The 25,486-nt window shown below is 41.7% G+C and overlaps 3 protein-coding genes across 4 annotated transcripts in view; all 3 read left to right on the top strand.

The window, feature by feature from the left end:
- The window catches only part of arhgap4b (Rho GTPase activating protein 4b), a 33,934-nt gene extending 27,290 nt beyond the window's left edge, over positions 1 to 6,644 (top strand). For both annotated transcript variants that reach the window (XM_070969317.1, XM_070969315.1), the window contains exons 23-24: positions 497 to 599; positions 2,564 to 6,644. In XM_070969317.1, coding sequence (XP_070825418.1) covers positions 497 to 599; positions 2,564 to 2,770 — 310 coding nt within the window. In that variant the 3' untranslated portion in view covers positions 2,771 to 6,644. The remainder of the gene's footprint in view (positions 1 to 496; positions 600 to 2,563) is intronic.
- Positions 6,645 to 9,054: 2,410 nt separating this feature from the next.
- cav4b (caveolin 4b) lies at positions 9,055 to 11,370 on the top strand. Its single transcript, XM_070967629.1, has 3 exons — positions 9,055 to 9,282; positions 9,805 to 9,992; positions 10,912 to 11,370. The coding sequence occupies exons 1-3, from the start codon at positions 9,055 to 9,057 to the stop codon at positions 11,093 to 11,095; spliced, it is 600 nt and encodes a 199-aa protein (XP_070823730.1). The 3' UTR covers positions 11,096 to 11,370.
- Positions 11,371 to 13,690: 2,320 nt separating this feature from the next.
- Positions 13,691 to 25,395, top strand: fam50a (family with sequence similarity 50 member A). The gene is made up of 13 exons (XM_070968446.1): positions 13,691 to 13,943; positions 14,296 to 14,380; positions 15,390 to 15,489; positions 18,936 to 19,060; positions 19,720 to 19,796; positions 20,298 to 20,364; positions 21,010 to 21,071; positions 21,185 to 21,261; positions 21,630 to 21,684; positions 22,270 to 22,318; positions 22,457 to 22,527; positions 22,932 to 23,042; positions 25,147 to 25,395. Exons 1-13 carry the CDS (start codon positions 13,833 to 13,835, stop codon positions 25,153 to 25,155), a joined length of 999 nt encoding a protein of 332 aa, XP_070824547.1. The 5' UTR covers positions 13,691 to 13,832; the 3' UTR covers positions 25,156 to 25,395.
- The last annotated feature ends 91 nt before the right edge of the window (positions 25,396 to 25,486 follow it).

Below are 25,486 nucleotides of genomic sequence, written 5' to 3'. Positions count from 1 at the left end.
AGGAACTCAACTCCAGATGAATGTTTGTGTTGCTCTGTCTGTTGGATGTTCACCATATCAACTGAATCAGCTCTAAGTTGTTAATATGTCAGTGTTGTATTCACGGCTTGTTTTTGCTGGCCCCAGTGATCAAAAAATCAGTTACTGCAGGTTTGAATGGCAGCATTTAATGGTATGCATAGCATACATATGAGCTAATGAAAAACACTTACAAACACTCAAGTACACAGCATCAGCATAGTGAAGCACTGACAGGATGGCGTGCTGATCTTTGCATGTGCTGATTTAGCTTTGGAAGAGGAATAATTACAGTAAAAAGAAACCAGTCTTCATTTGATTTCTGACTTAAATTTGACAGGTAGGATGTTCTGATATGGCAGCTATTGTCAAGAAGTCTTTATAGTGGGAGACGATGGAGAGAAAGTCAGCATCTATCTTTCAGTTATCTCTATCTCAGTTACGTTTTGTCTCACATCTGTTACCTTTTGCCTATTAGGTCTCAGGAGCGAAGACACACTTTGGACACTGTGAGGCAGGGCGGCTTCAGACCCACAGACAGACCTCCATTTGGTCAGGCAGAAAGAACAACAGTGGACAAGGTTAGTTCATCCTGCCGTCACAAATAAAAAGGACAGAGGACTCAGGCTGACATATCACACCTGTGAGGCAGTCAGACTGTTAATTCTGTCGACCTACTTAGAATTCAGTTGACTCAATCAAATTCTGTAAGGTTTTTTTTTATTCCCGAGGATGCTAGTAACACATTTAGGCTCTATCCCAAACAACACATTAAATCCATTTTCTACACCACTCTGCTGAATGTAACCCAGAATGTGGATTCATGCAAAAACTACTACCTGCTTCTTGGAACAGGCCTCAGGTGTGACGTTTATATAATCCGCTTGTGAACTAACATTAGTGCCTGATTAGCTGACGCTGAAGTCCTGTTGTAGCAAACCTGGTTTGCACACAACCAGCAGCTCATATCAACCTGCCTTGCTCAAAAGACCTGCTTGCTAAATAGCTAGTTAAGGTTGCTCTGGTTGAATGTGCTGATGCTGCCGAATCTACATCCTGCTGTGTTTGGTTTCAAGGGCTACGGATACACCTATGATACAATAACCTCAGTTTGGAAGGAAATGGATCTAATCAGGCTTATTGTATTGAATTGCTTATTCTCTTCTAACAACGATTCGTGCATACTGTCAGTTTCCACTGACGGCAGCTTAGCTAACTTTGCAACACAAAAACAGGCATTGCCTCTGCAGAAATCTCCCATCTGTCCTATTTGTATTTGGGTTAGTGAATAAACAGACAAATGCAAAAGAAATTAATTTGCATTTGTGTACTTATATAAGATTGGGTTTAAAATGTGATCTAACAGACTTTGGTAAAGGCATGGTGCTGCCGGGAGGGCTGTTTGAGCATTGCCAACACTGGAGAGTTGCTGGGCCGCTGGGCTCTTTTCTCTTTTCATTTTTATCAAGTAATGCATGACGGAAAGTCTTTGAACCTAAAAGAAACCAGTTTTGTCTGATGGATGTGGATGTGAACGACATATCTGGCACCACATTTCAGTGTGCTCACTGTTACCGTTAAGCCACAGGAAATCACTGAGCCACTTTTGAAAGAGAAGTCTCTTCTTCTGGGCTTGGTTTGATGTGTCTTTGTCAGAAGCTGCTTGACGTCTGCTGTTTCTGGACATCTCTAACAGTAGGTTACTTCATTGGGTCAAAAGTGATGACATGAAATGTGTAGACTGGAAATGTTTATTGATGACCAACGACAGAGACTGCAGTCTTCCTCTTCCTCTCTGAGTTTAATAGTGGTTGGCATCCATAAGTGTTGCATCGCCGCCATCTGCTGGATTGTGACATCTTCAAAGAAATTACATTGTTCTCTTCTTCTACTTCCTTACATTTGAGTATAGCAGTTGTGATGAAGTATGTTGCAGAGCTGTTGGGCAGGGTAATGCTGTTAAAGTAGAGACACACATTGCATTGAATCAGTGATGTGCACGCAGAGTAAGAAGCACTGCCACATGCTAATATGAGGTCTGTGTATTCTCAGAACTGATGCCATGTGATTAACACATCACATGATTTTTGGTGTTTAAAGGTAAGAGCTTAGCATGTCACCTTCAGCCTTACTTAATGAAACTGACCTGCAGAATGTCAATGAACTGGTAGTAAGAGCATACCTTGACATCAGGCCAGGATTAGCCATGGCCATCATGTCCCCCAGCGATGAAGGAGCACTTTTCATATGATATTAGCTGTCAAAATGCAACAGTCATCCAGGAACATTCATGAGGAATGATCTCAATAATCTGGCCACACTCACCTGATATCAGTCTAACCAGTCACCTTCTGGGTGAACCCAACTGCAAAATCAATGCAGCATCTTGTGCAGCTGAGAAGTGGGACGGCGTCTTTTGTTCCGTGGGAGGTGTCATCAGGGTCAGACTCTACTGAACGAGGCTCGCCGAGGTCACATTTTCATGACCTTCCACATCTCTCTCTCTGTCTCCCCTGCTGTGTTGCGTCTCCTCTCCGTTTCCCAGGAGATGATCAGCCGTCAGATGAACTCGGTGTTCAAGGAGCTCCTGTCTCGCCAGCCTCCCGTGCAGCAGTCCGCCCTCGCCACCCCTGCTGCTCCTGCACCCTCTTCCTCTTCCTCCTCCTCTTCCTCTCTTCCTCAAGCTGCCCCCGCTGCCAAAAAAGTAGGATTCGGCCTCAGAGGACGGGCCCTTTTCAGACCGGTGGACTAAGAGGACGAGGAGAGGATGACTGGAATTAATGATTTGTTATCTGACAATGATGATTATGCTGATGCCGATGATATTTGGTGAAGATCTTGATTTATTTTTTTGACACATGTATAATATTTGCATCTCTGCCATCTCATAGTGCCACTAGTCTCTGTGCCGTGTTACTGTACGTCCAGTGTGTCTGTTTTCCAGCTGTTTTTGGTCTTTTTATGTTTTGGTCTGTTTTTGTTCTCCAGACATTCAATTTTTGGAGAATCAGGGATGTGACATCGCCAGTGATATCACCAGACTTTTTAAAGTGGTTGCCATGATACAACAGCTAAAGACTCAAGCTGCCCCCTAGTGGCTTGCCCTTCTAATGTTTGCTTTCTTTTAAAAAAAACAGAACTGATCTGGGGCCTGAGTGCCTTCACATTTCATTTATTTCACTTGAAAACGACCTGATAGGTTTGAACTGTGCATATTATGTTTAAAAACATAATGTGATCTAGGAAAGTTGGAACATTTTATGAAATAATTGAAGAAATTGTTAAAACTCAGATCATTATTTTGAAATGTTATTTGATCATTCATTTTCATGACAGCATATTTTTTCCCTTTTTTCAAAGACTTTGTTTGATAAAGACATTTTCCCCAATGACACTTTTATTTCATGTCCAGTTTTATTTCATGATGTCACTTTTCATGACAGTGGTGAAGTCACCACCCCTCACCTTTCAGCCAATCACATGCCATTCTAACAAACTCATCAACTGCTACAAGATTAGCCAGTTTGCTCCTGCTAGCTAGAGCAACAACAATGTTGAAGTGATTCTGGCTCTACAAACTAGTCTGCTGCTTTCTGGATCTTAAGCCTTATCTTAACCAGGCTTTTCATGCTGCCTACCTAAATGGCCAAATGCCAAGAGCCTTATTTGCAACATTTTGGACACTGTGTAAAATGTAAAAAAAAAAAAAAAAAAAAAAAAAAGCAAAACATTTCTGACCTATGTTGAATTGATTACAGTACAAAAGACAAGATATTTAATGTTCAATCTGTAAAAAACTTTATTGGTTTCTGTAAACATACACACATTCTGAATTTGATGCTTGCAACATGTTGGAACAGTTTCACCTTTTCTTTTAACATTCAGGAAGTTTTTGAAAACTGAGAACACTGATTGTTGAAGTTTTGAAAGTGAAATTCTCTCCCATTATTCCTCAATATACGACTTCAGTGGCTGAACAGTCCTTGATGTCCATTGTTGCATTTTGCACTTCATAATGTGCCACACATTTTCAATGGGAGACATGTCTGGACTTCAGGCGGGTCAGTCTAATACTTGAACTCTAATGTGCAGAATACGGCTTTGCATTGTTGTGCTGAAATAAGCAGGAACATCCCTGGAAAAGATGTGTAGATTGCAGCATATGTTGCTCCAAAACGTGTTGCTCCAAAGCATTAACAGTGCCTTTACAGAGGTGCACGTTACCCACGCCATGGGCACGAACACAAACCCCATACTATCACAGATGCAGGCTTTTGAACTTTGCACTGTTTATAATCTGGATGCTCCTTTTTCTCTTTACACTGGACATCTATGATTTCCAAAAATAATTTGAAACACGGAGTCATCAGATAACAGCACACTTTTCCACTTTGTGTCAGTCCATCTCAGATCAGTAAAGTGTTCCTGAGCCCACGTAGTAATGTCCTTTAAACAGTCATGTTGGTTTTTAATGCAGTGCAGCCTGAGAAATCGAAGGTCACAGGTATTCAGTACTGGTTTCCAGCCAGAGACTTATTTTTTGATATTATGGATTGTTGATGGTGAATCCTCTAAATTCCTTGCAACTGCACATTGAGAAATATTGTTCTTAAACTGCTGGACTCTTTGCCCATGTGTTTTTTCACAAAGTGGTGAAACTTTCTCCATCATTGCTTGTGAATGACTGAGCCTTTCCAGGATGCCCCTTTCATACCCAACCATGATACTATCACCTGTTACAATCAACCTGTTTACCTGTGGAATGTTCTAAACAGGTGTTTTTGGAGCGTTCCACATCTTTTCCAGTCTTTAGCTGCTCCTGTCACAACTTGTTTGAACCGTGTTGCTGCATCAAACTCAGAATAAACATTTATATAATAATAAGATATTTACAAAAATCAATGAAGCTGATGAGGTCAAACATTAAATATATTGTCTTTGTGCTGTTTTCAATTGAGTATATGTCAAAAAGGATTAGCAAATTCTGACATTCTGCTTCATGTGTGTTTTATGCAACGTCCCAACTTTTCTGGAACCAGGGTTGAAGCATCAAAATGAAGAGCCTGCATTAGCACTGTTAGCAAGCTCCCGTTGGCTCGGGTGATAGCAGAGAAAGTCTGTCTGTCTTTTTGTTCTTCACAGAGTTGTGTGTCTGTCTCTGAAAAACCTCTTTAGAATCAAAATGTGGCAGAAGTAATTCTGAATTCACCGGCTTACATTTGCCAAAGTTAGCCTAGTTTCTGCCGTTAACATTGTCTCTTCACTTTGAGACTGAGTAATTAGCCAAGCTCAAGTGAATAACAGGAGATGTTAGTGTCTGTGTTTATTTACAGTAGCGGCTCGACAGTTCAATCAGAATTACTTTGACATTGTGGTTGCTCTAGCTAGCAGGAGCTAATTGGCTAAATGTGATAGCAGTTGTTGAGTTTGCTGGCTTGAGTGTCAGGGAGTTATGGATGTTTATTAGAGCCAGATACGCCGCTGCCACTCAGTCTTGCTTCCAGTTTTTCCCCAGGGCCACTTGTGGTATTGCAATGAAAAATTCCCTGCAACCTGGCGTTCGTGTTATGTCTCGGAGTTGTCCCAGAGGCTACAAACTTTTTTTTTTCAAATATGCCAGCAATTTTTATTGCAGTATGCATATGAAAGGTGAGAGGGCAGTGACTACATCACTGTCATGAAATGTGAAATTATAAAATAAAAGCCCTCCAAACCTGTGTTACTTCATCACTTATTTTCGTAATAAGTGATGAACACATTTCATAATGCATTTAGTTTGAATAATTTCTTAAATAATTTCACAAATTATTGTTTTATTTACAAAATTTATTCTTGTGAATATTTATATTTATTTATTTCATGTACAACATCTTGGGGCTCCACAGATGTTAGTTGGGAAAATTGTAAACAGTGAGTACTTTTTATCAGCATGCAGCGTCAACACACACACACACACACACACACACACACACACACACACACACACACACACACAAGCACACGCAGACAAGATAGAAAACACATTCCCCTTCATATGTGATACATGGCCTGATACACAGGCCAAAACTCAGGGCTTTTGCAGAGTTAGAGACGGGCTAACTCAGGTTTGGCTTCGAAGGAATAAGTAAAGGTTTCTCACTCAGGGCTTTGGTTGACTTTCTCTTCAACTGGAATCTGTGCCCTAGCCTCAAGAGCCAAAATGGCCCCCCATAGAGGATTCAGTGACTTCCTCTGACTTAAACTGTGAATGCAACTGCGACATTTTGGAGCCGCGGTCGATATTCATGTCTCATTCATCCACACATTTTGGCCCCCCTGACTATAACTAGCACCATCCACAGTTCCCACTCAAAGGTGTGTTTTGAGATTTTTGCAGTGCGGTGTACAATTACTTTGACTCCAAAAGCATTTGAAATGTTTTTACATATGGCATCTCCACTCTGTTGTGTTTCAGTATTGGAAAAATAGAAGTAGATTCCTTCTTTCATTGATTCTGCTTCTATGATTAAAACACCCTGTTATTCTGGATCACTGTTTGATGATGTCACTAAATTTACTGTGTCCAACTGTATATGTGATTAAAAAGATATGAATACAATAAAGATGATAAAGTGATGAATGATTAAGGGGTTGTCGGTGTATTAAACTGCATCTGCTATGAGGGTTGCCCCCAAAGCTTACCAGCTCCTAAAACTGTAATGGTAAAATAATGCAGTATTCAGTCGTCACTGTGTGTCCAAGCTGTCCAGAGCAATGAAATACTGTAGGAAATATATAGTTAGACAGCACTGTGCCTAATTTACGCAGTCACATTCACTCAGCGAGTCAGCCCAAAGTGCTGCTGCATCTGAGGTCAAGTCGGAGCTTCAAACCAAACCCGCATCAGTAATGAATGTAATATGCGACTGGATTCAATAATCAGAGCCTGTGCATGTGCATAATCGTTTCCAAGTTCAGTTGCCTGCTACAATACAGCTGGTGGACTCTTTTCTGTAACTCATTTTGCAAACCTTCAGTTCATCATTAGACGTGGTTTGGAACACAATGCTGTTCACGGCATCCTGAGTGTCATTAATATCAATGAGCTGCAGCTGCAGTGTTAGACCAAAGTTGTTGCTTTGTCATGTCTGAGCTGATAATGTTTAGGTAGTGATTCCCACCCTGGGTGTCAGTACCCTTTGAAAATTTAAGGGGACCCAATATCATTAACAAGATTGAGAATAAGAAAATAAAGACATTTTGCCTGATCTTTATCTAATCTTTATTTTATTACAAAATAATGGAACATTTTCCCATTTCATGCTTTTACAAGCTCTTCAAATGAAACAGCCTCAGAGGGGCAGCTCACAGACATGAAATGCAACCTGTGGCAAGGCCAAGCAGTCACAAATAGACATAGTTTTGTTATAAAGGGTCATAAGGCAAAAAGGTTGGGAATCTCTGGTTTAGGGAATGTAAAGCTTGAAGGTTCAAAGAATGGATTTTGGTATCTTGTGGGGACTATAGCTTTAAAACAGGAGCGAAACAGGAGAGAACAGAGTGAGAGGCTGGAAGGAGAGACATGTGAAACAAATGGACAGAGACAGGAAATGAGGACATGAGAGAAAAAGAAAAGGGAGATGGAGAAACACTAAATGTGAGGGTTGAAGAGCTGGGTGAGAAAGATGAGACAGAAACTGGACAGACAGATGAAGACTGAGGGACAGATGACCCAATGCCTGCTACAAACCAGGCAGGACTTCATGGTATGTTTGCTTTCTAGTTCAGTACAGTAACATACCACGTCTTGTCAAATTTGATGTATTCTGTCCTGTTTGATGTATTTGTGCACTCTGAGGTTGAACAGATGGTGGAAACAGTTTTCCTTACAGAAGAACAAATAAATCTAAATCTAAGTCTCGGTTATTTCTGCTCCCACCCACAGTGCTCCTATGCCACACTGTCAAAACCTCCTGCCATCACATGTAATAGTGCTTAAATCTACCACTGCTTTATTCTGACTTATCACTGCGTACAATGCAAGGATTCACTCTCTTGATGAATTTAGATGCTTCTTGCATTATCTGTGTGTATGTTTGTGTGTTTCATTGTTTCAGTTTCTGTGTTACAACGACACCCAAGTGCTGCAACATGATCTTTTAGGCCCATCCACTTCTCCTAAAATAACTCCTTACCACAGCCACCCAACACACACACAAGGAGTAGCAGCACTGTACCACATTAGCACTTCTGCTGCTCTAAGTCAGTGTCAAACACTGTATGTGTCTGTCTGAGTCCTCATGCCAGATCGCCATGGACATTGTGATTACAAGGCTGAACTGATCTCATTGACATTTTAGATTAGCACTCTCTTCAGGGCTCCCCTGGCCCGTCTCTCTGCAAGGGGTCACTGACACAGGATTAAGACAGCACTTTAAGCAAGGTAAGTCAGACCTGATTCATCATTTCTGCTGCTGCTGTCCCTGTCGTGGATCTGCTACGATGATTCATCAATGAGAATATGAGTTCCTGCAGTTTGGCACCTCGCAGCACCTGTTTCAAACTGTATCATATCCGATACATGCAAGGTGATTAAAAGTCTTTAATCAAAACTTAATCTTGCTTAATCTGAAAGCAATCTTGCAAAGACGGCTGATGCAGAATGATTATCTTCATTTGAAAAACATCACTTTATTATTACCCACTGCTATTTACAGATTTTGGTATGGCTTCCTTTTTGGGGGCTAAAGAACAGGTGGTAGTGCCAGTGCTCAGCTCGCTGTTACACTCTACATGCCTGCAATCTGCAGCAGGAGTGTATTTCTGTGTGAGAGTGTGCGTCCGTGTATGTGTGTGTGTGTGTGTGTGTGTGTTGTGTGTGTGTGTGTGTGTGTGTGTGTGTGCGTGTGCATTGGTTTACAGCATAAATGTGTGCATGTTAATATCATACAAGATCAGAAGAGGATGACTGCAGGTATCCCCACATGTTTGTTTATCTGTGTGTTCATCTATCATCATCCACGTGAAAACAAGCATGCTCCTCTTCCCTCAGTGAGGATGATGATGGTGAGCGACGACTGTCTGGTGGAGTGTAAGATCGACGATGACAGTGATGAGGACAATGGAGGAGAGGAACAAATAAACACTCCTCCTCCTCCTCCAGAGTTTGCATCCAAAGCCCCGACGCCAGCGCCCAAGCCTCCGACCCCTCCCACAGCCCCTGCTACGCCCACAGCCACCTGTTCTGTCAACAGGGACCCTTATGGTATCAACCAGCACCTCAAGGTTTTCTTTCCCTTTTCCTCTCTCTATGAATCTACGTCACCCATCATGGTTTCACTGAGTGTCTGGAAATTGTGGACATTCTTCAGCTCTAACTGTGTTCTTCATTCGTTCCTTCATTCTGTCCCTTGTTTTGTGTGTGTGTGTGTGTGTGTGTGTGTGTGTGTGTGTGTGTGTGTATATATATACACACACACATATATATGTAAAGACGCATACACACATATATTTTTAGAAAATATAACACCCCTTCTCCTTCAGCCATATATCACTTCTAATTTGTCTTGGAGATGTCAAATGCTGGATAGCCAAAATATTTTCTCCAACTTGGACCTCTTTCTTCAAATGTCTGCACACATGCCAGAAATCTGGGTGTAATTTTTAATTCTGTCAGTTGGAAATCCCTCTCTCACCTGAAGCTGCAAAGCACATCAGTCAACACTTGTTTATTTAATCTGCTCTCAAAGTGAACTGACTTGACTTGGCTTGTACCCCCCACTCCCTTGTTCCTTGTCTGTACTGTAGGTGGAGGTTAGCGACGTGCTGGCGGAGCCCGCCACACCTCGTAGCATAGACCAAGTATGGCTTTACAGTGTCGTTGGCTTCGAGGGGACTCGTATTTGGACGTACCGCTGCCTCTCCTTGCTGTTTGCCGTGCCCTTCGCTTTCCTTTGTGGTATTTTCTTGGCTGTTCTCGCCTGTCTACATGTCTGGTATGCTGGTGCAAGAAAAATATGCCACATAGGCATACACATTTGTGTCTGAGATGATCCCTGGAAGCCAAATAATTTTCTGTCAGCTGACTAGTTGAATCATTAAATATTTTTTGCAGTTCTAGGTCTGAAAAGGTAAAACTATAAGCCGTGAGAATAAAAGCAAAATCTGTGGAAACATTGTGATCTCTTGAGGGTTTGGAGCTGTTGCTTGACCCTTTGGTTCAGGACTCCACAGGCAATGGGGGGATTTTAGGGGGTTTAAAACATGAGACTTTAATATAATCATCATACTTGCAATGACCCAAAATAAGATTTCCAGAAACTCACTGAGCCCAGTCAAGCAGGAGTAACACCCAAACCACGTGTTGTTTTCACACTTTGGTTTTTATACAGCTTGAACAAACAAGACCTGAGAGCAAGTGTTAATTAATGAGCTTGAGAGGTGCTAGCAGTCTGCTTTTGTTATTGTTGGATAGGGTGAGGCCACCCGCTTTTCCCATGTTTCAAGTCGCTCTGCTGAGCTAAGCTAGTCATACAGGAGAGGTGAAATAGCCCAAGGCTCCTTTCAATGATAAAGATCTTTTTTTTTTTAAGATTAGCTCTTTGGTGTGTGTATGGTTTACAAATCTGCCTGCTGCTTGTATTGCAAAGAGGCTATATTGTGCGCAGGGTTTTGTCACTTAAAACACAGTGAAAGCTGTTATATAAGTGCTAACATGCACACACAATCAACTCAAACTTCAGAAGCAGCATATCACAGAAGTTACTCATCGTTACCTGACCATTGATAGCAAGGGCTTCACTTTGATTCCCCCTCCTAAATGTTTACAAAGGGACATCTTTTTTCTCACCTAATGGATCTGTCCATCTTCTCTGCTGTGTCGTTCAATAACTCTGTCTCCCTCTCTCCTTCTAGGTTTGTGGTGCCTTGCATACAGCTGAGCTACACCTTCCTCCCATGCCTGCGGTCCTTGTGCATGTGTGCTGTGAATGTTTTCATCGCTCCCTTCTGTGTGTCTCTCGCTCTCTGCTGCAGTCAAATTGCCATTTCACTGTCGAACAAGGACGGGCATCCAATGAGAGACAAACAGGCTGTATGAACGTGACATAATGAGTGACATCGAATGACTGAGTGAATGAGCGGGAGTGAGAGATTTTTGTTTAAAGTTGCATGTGTCTTTTTTTTTAGTTTTTTTAATTGGCACAGTCTGCAGCCTGGTAATGTTAATGCTGTTTGATATGTTTTCCACATGTAAGGCCAATTCATACAAATTGTTATTATTGTTATTATTATTATTGCAGTTTGTTTTACACTGACTTTAGATGTATTTCTGAGAAAATTGTATCAAGCTATCAATAAATCTCCTGAACAGTTTAATGAGTCCGCTGGCTGGCTGGCTCTCTCACAGTAGCTTACCTCAAACACTGGTAAATCAATATATGAGATTACCTGAACATACTGGACTTTCTGTAGCACCACAATGCTTCATTTATAATAGTAGGCTGTGACACATTCCACCTCTATCAAAACATTTCACCTCCTGTGATTTTGATGTTGCATTTGCCAAAATGTGACCTCAGTAATATTTAGATAAATTGTTCTCTCCTGTCATGCAATACTGTGGGGAGATCAACTAATGTTTAAGTTTTAATCATTTAATTATTCTACTTTTAGATCCCAAAATATTACAAATGAAAATAGCACATTTGGTGTCTGATTAATCTGTTTTAATCTATGTTAAAATTATTGAGGGACAGAAAAAAACCCACCAAAATAACAGGTGACTCCAAACTGAGTGCTGCTGTATGAGATTCAGTAAGTGATAGAGTCTTTTTAAATTGTAGTATTGCCGTATTTACCCAAACCAGGTACAGCATTGTTTCTGGCATCGTTGAACAGTATTCTACAATAAGCTTTCAGCATAATGTAATTCAAGTGGTCTTAGAGAAAACTAGACTTTTACACCTCCTCTTGAAGTTTCACAGGACAACCTTCTCCTTCTGCTGGCATTGCACCTTGTAAGTTTGGTTTGAGGGTTTTCATGGAGTGACACAAGGCAGCAGAGAGAGAGGTGGAAGGTTTTGCCTCCTGCAGCGTGAAGTAACAGATCTGAATAATTCTGCCTCTGCTGCAGTCAAGTCTGATTAGTAATTTAAACCGTTTATTGTAAAGTAGGGGGTGTTGGAGATGGTGACAACTTCTTGGCTCTTTGTGTATTGGTGGCTTATGCAAGGCGCTTGTGATGCACTGGGTGTAGCACGGTATTCACAGTTAGTGTTTGTGTATGTGGGAATATACATGGTCAAATAATTATCAGTTTGGCCTATAACCCTAATTTCTGTGCAGATGTTCCCCCTCAGGTGGCTTCTTTTGGCCCATTGTGCTTCAGGATACATAATCAGAATAAAAGAGAAATGTCATGTATGTACACTAAATATAAAGCTATCAGCCAGTTATCTTAGCTTAGTTTGAACATTGGGAACTGAGAAGCAACCAGCTGAGCTCTGCCAAAGGAAGGAAACAAAATCCAGCATCTCTGGCATTCACTAATTGACACATTGTATCTCATATTCTACAGACACGAGAGTGGATTCATGGATCATTTTGTGGAAAACTACATAAGTGGCAATAGTGACAACGGCTAAAATGAGCATGCTAACAAAGAGGAAACCTGCAAATGTTTTCTAGACTCAAATAACCTGTGACAACACTGATTCATGTAGATTTATTCTGACAAGAATTAGCCTGCAGGCCAACACTTCATAGTTCATTAGTATAAGTGACATTTGGGAGACACTGACACTGACAGCAGACCTGGATCCATATTCAGGACTTGTTTTTGACATCACAGGGCAGGCCTCTCGCTGGGTCTCTGGTACTCCTGGAGCCCCTGAGAGTGGATGTCAACCAAAGCACACAAAGCATCACGTGTCCAGTATAATGTGAGGAAACTCCAGCACCATGGTGTCCACTGAACACACCGAAGCACCTTCAGCTCTCAACTTTTTGATTTTAGAAGATCACATTGGCAAGAGAAGAAGCTCTTCAGAATGCAGCTCTGGTGTAAAAAAGAACAGAGGTCTGTCAAAACATCAGAACGCTTTTGTGCCAAGACACATCTAATCAAGCGTAAGAGGTTTCGAAATCTAATTCAATAAGTTCCTTGAGCATTTTCATTTTGTTTCACCAAATAGACTACATAAATGGTCTTTACAGAAATTTGTAGCTGGGTCTAGAATAAAGGTGAATCAATCAATCAATACATGACAGGACTGAAATTCTTAGTTAATTACTAGAAAATCAATCGGGAACTTCCCGTTTAACCTTTAAGTCAGTTACTAAGTAAAAAATGCATACATTTTCTGTTTCCATGTTCACATTTATGAAGATCTTTGAATATTTTGAAGACAAATGTGAATCAATTAATTGTAAAAATAAATAAATAATAAAAAAAAAACTTTGAGGGAAAAAAATTAGCTGTAACTCTAGTAAATCCTATGGCTTTCTTTCCATTGTATTTTGTATTGGTGATTTAAGAAAAGTAAATATGCTCATTTTCCTCTTTTTCAATTTTACATCAATACACTGTAATATTTTTGTCAGTCTTTGTGCGTTTCCAGGTTTCCTGGGGTACGCGAAGGCAGCATATGTATTAGCTTACTACCCAGCATGCACTTCGACGCCGCCATTTTTCTTGTTGTGGTGCGGAGGAAGACGGAGAGGTCTGCCTTCACAGTTCAGGGAAAATCTGTGTTTTACTTTACAATTTTACTTTTATTTCTATTATTTGTGTATTAAACTTCTTACGAGCAAGCGTCGACAACAAAGAAAGCAACATGGCGCAGTACAAAGGAGCTGCTAGTGAGGCTGGGAGAGCCATGCAGCTGATGAAAAAACGAGAAAAAGAAAGAGAACATCTTGAACAACTGAAGCAGAAGATTGCAGAGGTTTGTAACGTTTTACCCTGAATTATAACTGAATAATTATCAGTCACACGATGTTATTGCAAGCTAGTTTGGCTTCATGTCTATTGGCAAAATAATGATCCGTTATGTTGTGTGAGAGACAGCGACCTACAGGGTCAGTGAAGGGGTCGCCGCTTTAAAAACCCTAATCAACATTTTAGCCAAGTTAAAGAAAATTACAGAATGTGAACTTTGTGAAATGAAGCCTATAATACCCGCTTTACAGTACAGTCTCCTATAAGCACTCTGCCATTCAATGTGCTTGAAAGAAATGGCAAACCAAACCTAACTCGCCTGTATGTCTGGTCCCTGTTGTGTCTCTTTCCTCCCGCAGGACAACATGGTCAAGTCCAACATCGATAAGAAGTTCTCAGCTCACTATGATGCTGTAGAGGCAGAGCTGAAGTCCAGCACGGTTGGTAAGTATCTTAGCTGAGCAGCCCTATCATAGAAATACATACACTGCTCAAAAAAATTAAGGGAACACTTAAATCTCACATCAGATCATGATGAACAGATTATTGAAGTTGAAAATATTTACTGATGTACATTGTAAAATTTGTTGGGAACAAAGTGATGTAACAACGGTCAGTGGAAGCCAAAATCATCAACCCACTGAGGGCAGGATTCAAAATCACACTGAAAATCAAAGTAAAAAATTGAAATCAAGGCTGATCCAACTTTCATCACAGCAACTCATAATGTGACTCAGTAGTGTGTGTGGCCCCCGCGTGCCTGTACGCTCTCCCAACATCGCCTGGTCATGCTCCTGATGAGTCGATGGATGATGTCCAGGGGGATCTCCTCCCAGACCTGGATCAGGGCATCGGAGAGCTCCTGGACAGTCTGTGGCTGTACTTGGTGGCGCCGGATGCACCGATACATAACATCCCACAGAGAACGGGGCGTCAGTGGCCGACCTGCTGATTCTGGAGTTCTCTGGCGAATACCAGTCGAGCTGCACAGTGCTGGACTATGAGCACAGGTCCTACTAAGTGACGTTGGGCCCTCATGCCACCTTCGTGGAGTCTGTTTCTGACATTTTGTTCACACCAGTAGCCTGCTGGAGGTCATTTTGTAGGTCTCCTGCAGTGCTCCTCCTGTTCCTCCTCACACAGAGGAGCAGATACTGGTCCTGCTGCTGGGTTGATGCCCTTCTACAACCCTGGACATCTCTCCTTGTGGATTGGCCAGTCTCCTGGTTTCTCCTCCATGCTCTTGAGACTCTTCCTAAATGGACAGATTGATATCCCTGAGGTTTAACTGACTTGTTGTTATACTGTGATGATTAAGTGTTCCCTTCATTTTTTGAGCAGTGTCTATAAAAAACCCAACAATTTTGCATCAGTGTGTGGTGGATTGTGAATATAATAGAGAAAATGTGTCCATGACTCTGGTTTGGCTTGTTTCTTGTTATGTCTTGACCAGGTCTGGTGACACTCAATGATATGAAGGCCAAGCAGGAGGCCCTGGTGAAGGAGAGAGAGAAACAGCTGGCCAAGAAGGAACAGTCCAAAGAGCTCCAGCTGTGAGTCGTTACTGCTCCTCTGACTCACTCTCACTCAGGAGTGTTAGTTGTTGTCTTACAGCATGTGGCTCTGCGTTGGCCAGCAGTTTGGTTTAAACTGTCCTGAACATGAAAAATAATCCTCTGGTTTACAGGAATAATTGATGTGTTCTTTCTTCTTCTTGCTCCCAGTAATTCAAAATACATCAGATAAAATGATGTCACCAAAAAAAAACAAAAAAACAGTGCAGTTTTAGATAGATATATAACATACCTGTCAACATTGGGAAAGTGAGGGAAATCTTCAGGTGCCCCGCTCTGGGCTGTCCCACCACCCTTACCCCTGTCCACAGACCTCTTACATTTAGGATACACACAGTGAATCCAGACATTTCCACAAGACAACCGCTTTAAAATATCAGAGCAGGAAAAGTTTAGTTAAACAGTTCCTGCATGAAGTGAGTGAGGTGCTGAGAATCAGATAAGATGGAAGTGAAATGCTTTGAACATCATATGAATTCAGACCTTAGTTTACATATGTGTTACTTGAAGGATATGTACACATCACATACACATTATGCTTCAGTTGTGATTTTGAGAGGCTACTGACAAGAGAGACAATTGGAGAGGGCGATTATGAAAATGGATTGGAGAGATATATATACGCAGTCACTGGAGGAGCATGTTTCTGTACCTCTTTGCCATCTCTGCTCAGTAGATTTGTCACTTTTGCCTCTGTGTGATACACTAAAATCCATGTGACACATTTTCAAAAGCATGACTTTGAATGATGTTGCTCTTCATTCGGTACAGATAAGCCTCCTTCCATTTGGCGAGATACCGGCACAAATTTTTTGCCTTTTGGCAGCTCTCCATCCCACTCCCATTCACCCATCTTGTTCTTGTGCATCTTCTTCTTTGACTTCTGCTTTTCTTGGTGGGCGCCGTTTGAGTGAATCGGATCTTGTCATTAGACGTTACACAAGCAGACCAGAAGGTAATGTAGTTAACATCAAATAGGCGGTTATGCCTCCAGATAATGTTACAGCCATTTTTTTAAGAAACCTGAGAAAAACCGGAGAGTCAACAGGTCATCCATATGGCCAGAAGCTACAGGCCTGTCCTTTGTGTGCTTTCAATCTAGTGTTTGTTTGTTTGTTTGTTTGTTTGTTTGTTTGTTTGTTTGTTTGTTTGTCTCACAGTTTGAGCTCGACTCCTTTAAGGGAAGCAAACCTGGAGTTGACAGCCCCCCAAGGGGTCCTAAGATATATCTGAGGCATAACCAGATCATTCAGGGGGAAAATGTTGTTTTGTGAAATACCATCTCCAGGTCTAAAACAAAAAATCCTTGAGATGAAACATTCCAAGAAAGAAAGATCACTCTGTGGCAGCTCTAAATCAAATCCTAACCAAGACCATAATCTGTGATGAAAGGCCACAAGAATTCATTTTCAGGCCTGACAAGCCAAAACGCTTGCGAGCCGTTGATTTAGATACGATTGTGCTTCCAGCAGTTTGTCTTTGATCCGTTCTTGTTTCAATATGACATGGCATAAAGCCAACCAAAGAAGTCATTTTCCCTGCATCCAGGTTGTAAAACCTGGTGGAAATGTGGTGACAAAAACAGTGGTGTTAATGAATAAAAGAGCTAGAGTGAGAGAACCTTCACGAAGCTGGCGAATCATCGTGTGAAGTGAGTGGGAGTGTCGGATCATTGGTTTTAGAGAGCTGCAGAAAGGGCTGGACACAACAGCCCTTAATCTGATATCAGAAAGGTGCCAACAAGCACTTCTGATGGAGTATTAAATGCCTGAAATGAGATGTTCAGCAACCACATGTAGGTGTCATGTTGCAGGGCCTTTTGTGCCATACAGAATATGGTTAAATCATATAGCCTGTACAGTACTCTGTACTGTGGTGTTTAAAAATGTCCAATTTCATGTTTATTTCTTAAAAGGAGTGACATTTATACGATCAGAGGGATTGATTCTTGTTGCCTTTCTGACAGTGTGAAACTGGAGTAGCTTGTTTCTTGTTATGTGTACAAATGGTTCTGCTTCTCATGTGAACAGCCTGTCATGTGGCTGAGAAGCAAGTTGAATGTGTTCCAAGGATTTCCTTTCCATCTTCCTTTAACTGTTTCCAAGTTGCCTGAGACTTTGTAATCATACCGTCACAGTTTGATCAGTTCATGATTTGTAATTGGTGGTTCTCAAATTCCAAAATTGTCCTGAGCTGCACTTGAGGTCTTTTAAGTCTGTTTTCTTGCAGCGACATGAAAAAACACAGAACGCGAACCTGTGCTGTGTTGCTGACAGATCTCTCTTGTCTATACATCAGATCAAAGACAGAATGACAGCTGGATGTCTTCCTAGCTGTTCTAGTGATTCACTGTAGCTGGAACAGCATTGGTTAGTGTTGTTATGCAGTGAAAACAAGCATATCACAGTTTAAAGGTTTGTTTTAAAGGCTTGCACGCCATGAACTACTGCCTGGGAGCTAGGCCAGCTCGATAACAGATAAATAAATAATAAATAATAAATAGTGCTGTCAGGTGATTAAAAAAATTAATCTAATTAATTACAGGATTTGTAATTAATTAATCTAATTAATTGCATTTTAATCTCATATCTGCTAAAGGTCCCCAAATAAAGAATTTGAATTCTAGGACATTACAATTCACTGACATTCACATTACAGCTGGTGAATTCTTTTCATCACTGTAGTTCTCGATGGTAGCTGGAAATTAGAGTCAGATGACGCTATCTGAAACGCCTCTTTTAGGCCCTCGTCTTCCACGATTGAAATCGGCTTGCAATCAACAGCAACCCACTTTGCGATTGAGTTTGTCAGTTTTTCTGTCGTGGCTTTGCTCATTCGTTTTCCTAACTCAGCAAGTGTGGGTTGGTGGAGTGAGCTCACGGTAGCACTAGCGGCACTAGCAGCAACTACATGTTTACATGTGGCGTGTAAATGATAATTCAGGCTGGAGCTGTTACGGTGATAAGAAAATTCTTTTTTACACAAGGTACAAATCACTGCGTTCTTGTTAATAGTCCCGTCTTTGTTCTTTTTATAAATAAACTTGCCGTTCAAAGGTCCAAGTAGACTTGCCTCGCTCTCCGGTGTCGCATCCACGTCTGTTGTCACCCTGCTTTTGACTAGTGGCGCAGGTAGGATGCAGCCTACGGGTCACTCAAAGGGCCAAATTTAAAATGCTTGCGCATTGACTTGCCACTCATGATTAACTGCGTTAATTTTTATAGCGCGTTAATTTGCAGCGTAATTAATTAATCTAATTAACGCGTTAAACTGACAGCCCTAATAATAAAATAAAATAAAATAAGTAGTGTTTATTGAAAACACATTTAAATAGAGTGTAACTAAAGTTTGTTTTTACAGTGGTTTGTGTCACTTGTCTGTCTTTTAATTTTAATGGTTCCTTCTGTATGTTTTTCTGTTTGCAGCAAGCTAGAGAAGCAGAAAGAGAAGAAGAGGAAGGAGGAACAGAAGAGGAAAATAGCCAGTTTATCATTTAACCCTGAAGACGAAGAAGAGGAGGAGGAGGAAAATGAAGAAGAAGAGCAGGATTGTGAGTACTGATGTTAAAAATGTGAAAGCCCCCACCAAACAGGAGACACGGAAATGTGTTGCAGCTGTTCGCTGTGCGTCTTCCATCGTTTATCATTTGCTTTGCGTTTTGTGTGGTTTAGCAAGATAATTCTCTCCTGGATCTGATTTGGCCCAGGCCACACTGCTTCACCAGAGGAAAACACAAATGGCCCTGTGAAACAACGCACATGGTTCATGTTACAGACTGAGAAGTCACCTCAAAAGCTCTTAATGTGTGAATTTCAGGTCAAGTTTGATGATGCTTACGGCTCTGTCTCAACTTTTTAAGGCACGACTTAGATCTTAAAGGAACAGTTTAACATTTTTGGGTAATACATTTATTTGCTTTCTTGGAGAGAGTTTGATGAAAAGATTGATACCACCCTCATGTCTGTGCGCCAAATACCAGATTACAGCCAGTAGATACTTATTTTAGCGTCAAGGGTGTGAACAAAGAGAATCAGCAAGTCTTGTTGTGACTGTCACCACACTGCTCAGTCAGGGAAATGAAATAATCCCGCGCATATCCCCCAGCAAAATAGCTTACAAATAGTTACACTCTCTGTTTTTTGTAAACAAACAAGATATAACATGTTGATCAGGATGTTTGTCTAACAAATGTTTGACTCTGCCACATAGACGCTCCAGTTAAGAAGAAGAAACTGGGGAAAAATCCAGACGTAGACACAAGTTTCCTCCCCGATCGAGACAGAGAGGTGAGGTTCTCGTGCTGTGCTGTGGGATGACATAAGATTGGTTGTGATTCTGGGAATATTTCAATCTGCACAGCTAGCTCCATAGACATGCCTACCTGTGTGTCATCACATTGCAATCCAACTGTAAAGACTCCCAAGGATTTATGGCTGTGTTGTACCTGGCAAGCTGCAGGCAAACACATAAACTGAGCAATGATCAGGGAGTAAGTAGTAAATTTCACGCTCATATGATATACTCTCACAATTGCCCCTGTGAGCCAGAGAATAATTGTAGCTCACATAACGCAGGCCTTATCCATGTAACTCTTGTAGCTGCAGGCATTTTCACACATTGAGAAATACGGCGGTTAATACGGTTATTGCGGTGATAAAGTTAGCATTTTTATACCACGGCATGCTCCTTTGTTATGATTCCAGTCTCTAATGATACTTAAAGGCAGTGTGGCCCTCTGCTACAAGCCTTCATGTTTTCTCTGTGCTGGTTCTGCTTCGTGTGTTCAGGAGGAGGAGAATCGTCTCAGAGAGGAACTCCGGCAGGAATGGGAGCTCAAACAGGAGAAGATTAAGAGTGAGTGTCTCAGAAACTCTCGCCGTGTGTCGGTTGGATGACTGCTAAGACTACACATATGACCCTGACCAATCACAGCACATCTTATACGTTCACTCATGAGTTCAGATGTCATCAGAGAGGCGGGCGAAGCAGCTATCAGTCAAACTGACGGAAGCGTTGTGTGTGATGCTGGTGGTTTTGTGTGCCGGAAACAAACAATAGAAAGAAAAACTGCTATGACATTAAAAGCAAATTTAGGAGGCTGTGTGAGCTTCAGCCCATTCAGTCATTATTTATACATCTACTGGGTAGCATCCACATAACAATTAGGACAGGTACAACAAGTTTCACTGCAGTGATTTTTTTCTTGTACAAGGAGCAGGCCTGGCTGTGTTAGAGCCATCAAACAGGTTACTTTATCATTAGATCTGGAGTCTGTAATGATAAACATAATGTTATGACAGCACAGCCAGCTACTCGCCGGGCTGATGAAGGGCTTTCAGTATTTCTCACCAACATTTGTCTTTGACTTGGTCCTCCTCCCCAAGGAAACGTCATATGGGCAGGGGTACTGTTACCACAGCTCAATGAGCTCTGTCCTTAATGTCCCATTTTTGACTGGTGTTTCAACTTGAGAGAAATCTTTTTTTGTACTGTCCTCAGGTGAGGAGATTGAGATCACATTCAGCTACTGGGATGGCTCTGGACACCGTAAGACTGTCAAGGTGAAGCGTGATGAGTACTTATAACATATTCCCATCCCACAATCCCTCCATCAAACAATGTATTCAGCATAGAGGTTACTGTCTTCATGCTGTCATTATGTCTTTGTGTGCAGATGAAGAAGGGCAACACCATCCAGAACTTTCTGCAGAGGGCTCTGGAGGTCCTCAGGAAGGACTTCAGTGAGCTCAGGTGAGACGTGAAGAGTCAACATATACGATCACTGCTGTGTTTCTTCATGCAGAGACAAAGTGTGAATACAGACAGTGAGGCGTTGCAGGAGAGGAATCGTCCTGCCCTCCGTGGTGTTAACACGAGACGAATTTGAAATTTATATTCAGAGTGAGTTATCTCACCTAAAATATACACATATCAGCTTTTTCTACATCTTCAGTCACATCTCACAGTCTTTTTGTTTGGACCTGAGATGCAGCAGAAAGCTCAGAATCTCTGATTTTTTTAACATTTCTTTTCTATTTAAAAATAAACAAAAACACAACACACACTTACGCCGGTCTCGCCCCTCCACTTTTAATCCCGGTAGTGTCTTCTCTGTGCAGGTCTGCTGGAGTCGAGCAGCTGATGTACATCAAGGAGGATCTCATAATCCCACATGTAAGTGCTGTGTGTCTGACAAACACACCCACAGCTCTGCTGCTGCTGCTGCTGCTGCTGCTGCTGCTGCTGCTGCTGCTGCTGCTGCGGCTGCTGCTGCTGCGGCTGCTGCTGCTGCTGCTGCTGCTGCGGCTGCTGCTGCTGCTGCTGCGGCTGCTGCTGCTGCTGCTGCTGCTGCTGCTGCTGCTGCTGCTGCTGCGGCTGCTGCTGCTGCTGCTGCTGCTGCGGCTGCGGCTGCGGCTGCGGCTGCGGCTGCGGCTGCTGCTGCTGCTGCTGCTGCGGCTGCGGCTGCGGCTGCTGCTGCTGCTGCGGCTGCTGCTGCTGCGGCGCTTTGTTTTGATTTCAAGAGTTGAAGTGTGCGCAGTCAGCACCTCTGATGTGTTGTTCACAAGTATTTTTAGATTCATGCTCTGGTCGCAGCAGTAGACTTTTTCCCATTGTTGTATAGTATTAAACCTAAAATTAGGAAGTGGCATACCTTCACAAAAAGTCCTGCACAGGCATCATTTTTTATTATTCCAAATATGTGATGGAGTGTAGAGATGTCCAAAAGCACTCAGCACTGTATCTGTTTGTCTCGTTCAGCACCACAGTTTTTACGACTTCATCGTGACCAAAGCCAGAGGCAAATCTGGTGAGTGAACATCAATAGCTCTCAGCCCTTCCATGGACAATAGCTGGATTTGTTTCCATACCACATTTTATAAAGCCACAAGGAACAATATGAAGCTGTGTCTCTTGCCTTTTCACTCACTTGATCTGTTTTCTTCAGGGCCTCTTTTCAGCTTTGACGTCCACGATGATATTCGACTGGTGAACGACGCCACTGTGGAGAAAGACGAGGTGATTCGTTCATTCTAGTTACAGAGCAGTCAGGGCAGTGTTTCTGTCATCATTAGAAGAAGTAAGAGGTTTTTGTTGTTGTTTTTTAAGGCCAAAACAATATTTCTGTTTTATTTTAATGACGCAGGACAGAATTCAGCTTAGTTCAAATTTCACCATCGGCTGCTGCACCTGTTTATTCAAAATCCAAGATTTATGCATGGATTATTTTCATTGTAATTTTCTGGCTGAGCTGTCCAGAGTCATAAAACACTTGATGATGAAGCTCGCTCGGTCAAGAGCGCTGCACTTGCACACTATTATTCTCTAGACCCATAACACCCGTAACAGAGAGCCTGACATGGCTTGCACCTGCATTTCAAAGCCATGTCAAAGCTAAGCCAGATGTTCTCCTGTGCCTGAAGTCTCATGCAGGTAAAGTGGTGCTGAGGAGCTGGTACGAGAAGAACAAGCACATCTTCCCTGCTAGCCGGTGGGAGCCGTACGATCCTGAGAAGAAATGGGACAAATATACGGTGAGAGTCAGATGATTCACTTCTCATCTTAAAGCTGAGCTTTCAAAGTAAAACACCTGACGTGCATATGTGCATATTTCACAGTAAGTCAAATGCAGGGGACCTTCTGTGTAATATGTAGCTGCTCATCTGACAGGCTTCATCCGTAGCTCTGAGTTTTCTGGGATTTAAACTCTCTGGGTGACTCTGCCCTCAGTGTAACCTCTCCACCACGCTTCTCTGTTTGTGGGTCATTCATAAAGCTTAAGGTTACCCAAGTCCAGTGTTTGTCGAGACAGCAGTTAGGTCCAAGAGAGACAACAGCCATGTTGTCATTTACCATGGAGCTGGGCAGTAACTCGCCACTATAACCTTCATATAATCTTGTGACATCACTCCCTCATCAAGTTATGGTGACAAACATTTGGAATCAGTGAAACCTACCACAACATTTAGTTCTTGTTTGTGGGAAAAGTTTCACTCACAAAAATGTTGCCATAGAGTCAAAAAAAATCATTTTCTGCTGTCCAAAACCAGCAGACAGATTTAATAGTGTCAGTGTAATCAGCACAGCAGTGTTAGAGGACCCAAAACAATGAGAGCTAAGGCTGACGGTGCAGCTGATACTGTGTCATCAGAGCAGAGCTGCACTGTGACAGGAGTGAAGAGGGAAGGATTAAATGTGAGGTCAGATGCTAAATAACATCTTTCAAAGCAACCTACAGTAGCCTACAGTAGGTGACGGTACACTGACAGCTGCAACAGAGGATGATGTCAGACTGGTGAAATCCATGGTGATGTGTGTTGCAGAATATGAATTTTATGTACTAAGTTTGTCTCAGATGTATATTTATTTTATTTTATTTTTGTATCATATTTAAATTCTTGTCAGATTAATGCATTGTGACTTCAGGACAGATTAGTGTTTTGCCCTGTGCAAAGACCACTTGTTGATTTTGTTCGAAGCAGGAGTTCATATATGCCACATTCTCTTCAATCCCTCGTACAACCCTGAGTCCAAAAAAGTTCGGACGCTGTTTAAAATTGAAAACAGCACAAAGACAATATATTTAATGTTTGACCTCATCAGCTTCATTGATTTTTGTAACTACATATATATATTTCAGACAAGTTGTGACAGGAGCAGCTAAAGGCTGGGAAAGATGTGGAATGTTCCAAAAACATGTTTGGAACATTCCACAGGTAAACAGGTTGATTGTAACAGGTGATGGTATCATGGTTGGGTATGAAAGGAGCATCCTGGAAAGGCTCAGTCGTTCACAAGCAAGGATGGAGAGAGGTTCACTGCTTTGTGAACACATGATTGGATAAAGGATATTAACACATGGGCTCAGGAACACTTTGTAAAACTGTCGTAGATGAACACAGCTCATTTAGAAATGATTGCATCCTGTTTTTCTGAATGTTTCCCAACAGCGCTTTAACTTTCTTGGACTCGTGGTTGTATGCACCGCAGACACAAATCAGTGCGTGCGAGTGGTCCCTGCATGATGCCCCAGTTAAAAGGGCTGCGTGTTGTTTAAGGGGTGATATTGGAAAAAATTGGAAAGCTTTGTTATGTTGAAGCATGAGAACATATTTTCATCTACTTGACTTTTTTCTTACACAGAATAAGAAAAAGCATGTGGCTTTTACAAGTGTCTCATGGAAATAAATCTACACTCATAACCTGTGTTCATGGTCCAAACAAATATATCTGATCTGAAGTATGATCTTTAATGATCCCCTTGGAGAAGCTGGATAAACAGTGTGTGTGTGTGTGTGTGTGTGTGTGTGTGTGTGTGTGTGTGTGTGTGTGTGTGTGTGTGTGTGTGTGTGTGTGTGTGTGTGTGTGTGTGTGTGTGTGTATGCGTGTTGGCAGTGCCAACCTTTGCTTGCACAAGCATGCTAAAGCATACCACAGGTCCTGATACAAGCTGATTGAAAGTGTTGTCTCCAGCTAAATAATAACAAAAGAGCTGTAACCATTTAGTGTTGTGCAGCGGATTAGATCAGATCGTTCCCAGAACAGGGTTGAGATGTCATCTAAGTTATTCAAGTTAATGAGTGGATGTGCTGTGCTTCATCCTCGTGGAGTAATGTCATATTTGCGTTTGTTTTTCAGATCCGGTGAAACAGCTGTCTCCACTCTCTGGAATGCAAATCGTTTGCTGTTAATTTCCATCTTATTTCATTTTATTGTAACATATTTCATCAGTGCTTTATTGACTGATTGATTATTAGTTTTCCCAAATGTATTTGAATTGCCAATTCACTGTTTCCTGTAAAAACAACCCCACATTCATTTGTACATAGCTCATGAACATGTAGTAGCATCTGTGCTTAATAAAATGAACCTGGTTATGACTCACTGGACTGAAGACAAAACTTAATTATTTTGGCACCTACACTTGGATGCTTTTGTGTCTCGGTGAAAAGATATTCGTCATCTTTGTGTGTGTTCA

The sequence above is a fragment of the Chaetodon trifascialis genome, chromosome 8 (assembly GCF_039877785.1).
Source record: "Chaetodon trifascialis isolate fChaTrf1 chromosome 8, fChaTrf1.hap1, whole genome shotgun sequence".
Classification (NCBI taxonomy): Eukaryota; Metazoa; Chordata; class Actinopteri; order Chaetodontiformes; family Chaetodontidae; genus Chaetodon; species Chaetodon trifascialis.
Note: the sequence above shows the minus strand (reverse complement) of the source record. Positions and strands in the feature narration are given on the sequence as shown.

What these genes read in the sequence shown, in the direction of transcription:
- fam50a (XM_070968446.1), top strand. Translation starts at nt 13,833, where the DNA reads ATGGCGCAGTACAAAGGAGCTGCTAGTGAGGCTGGGAGAGCCATGCAG. An exon ending in GACACCGTAAGACTGTCAAG is followed by an intron (nt 21,072 to 21,184) that starts GTGAAGCGTGAT and finishes CTTTGTGTGCAG; the next exon opens with ATGAAGAAGGGCAACACCAT. An exon ending in AGGATCTCATAATCCCACAT is followed by an intron (nt 21,685 to 22,269) that starts GTAAGTGCTGTG and finishes TGTCTCGTTCAG; the next exon opens with CACCACAGTTTTTACGACTT.
- cav4b (XM_070967629.1), top strand. Translation starts at nt 9,055, where the DNA reads ATGATGATGGTGAGCGACGACTGTCTGGTGGAGTGTAAGATCGACGAT. An exon ending in GTATCAACCAGCACCTCAAG is followed by an intron (nt 9,283 to 9,804) that starts GTTTTCTTTCCC and finishes TCTGTACTGTAG; the next exon opens with GTGGAGGTTAGCGACGTGCT. An exon ending in CTCGCCTGTCTACATGTCTG is followed by an intron (nt 9,993 to 10,911) that starts GTATGCTGGTGC and finishes CTCTCCTTCTAG; the next exon opens with GTTTGTGGTGCCTTGCATAC.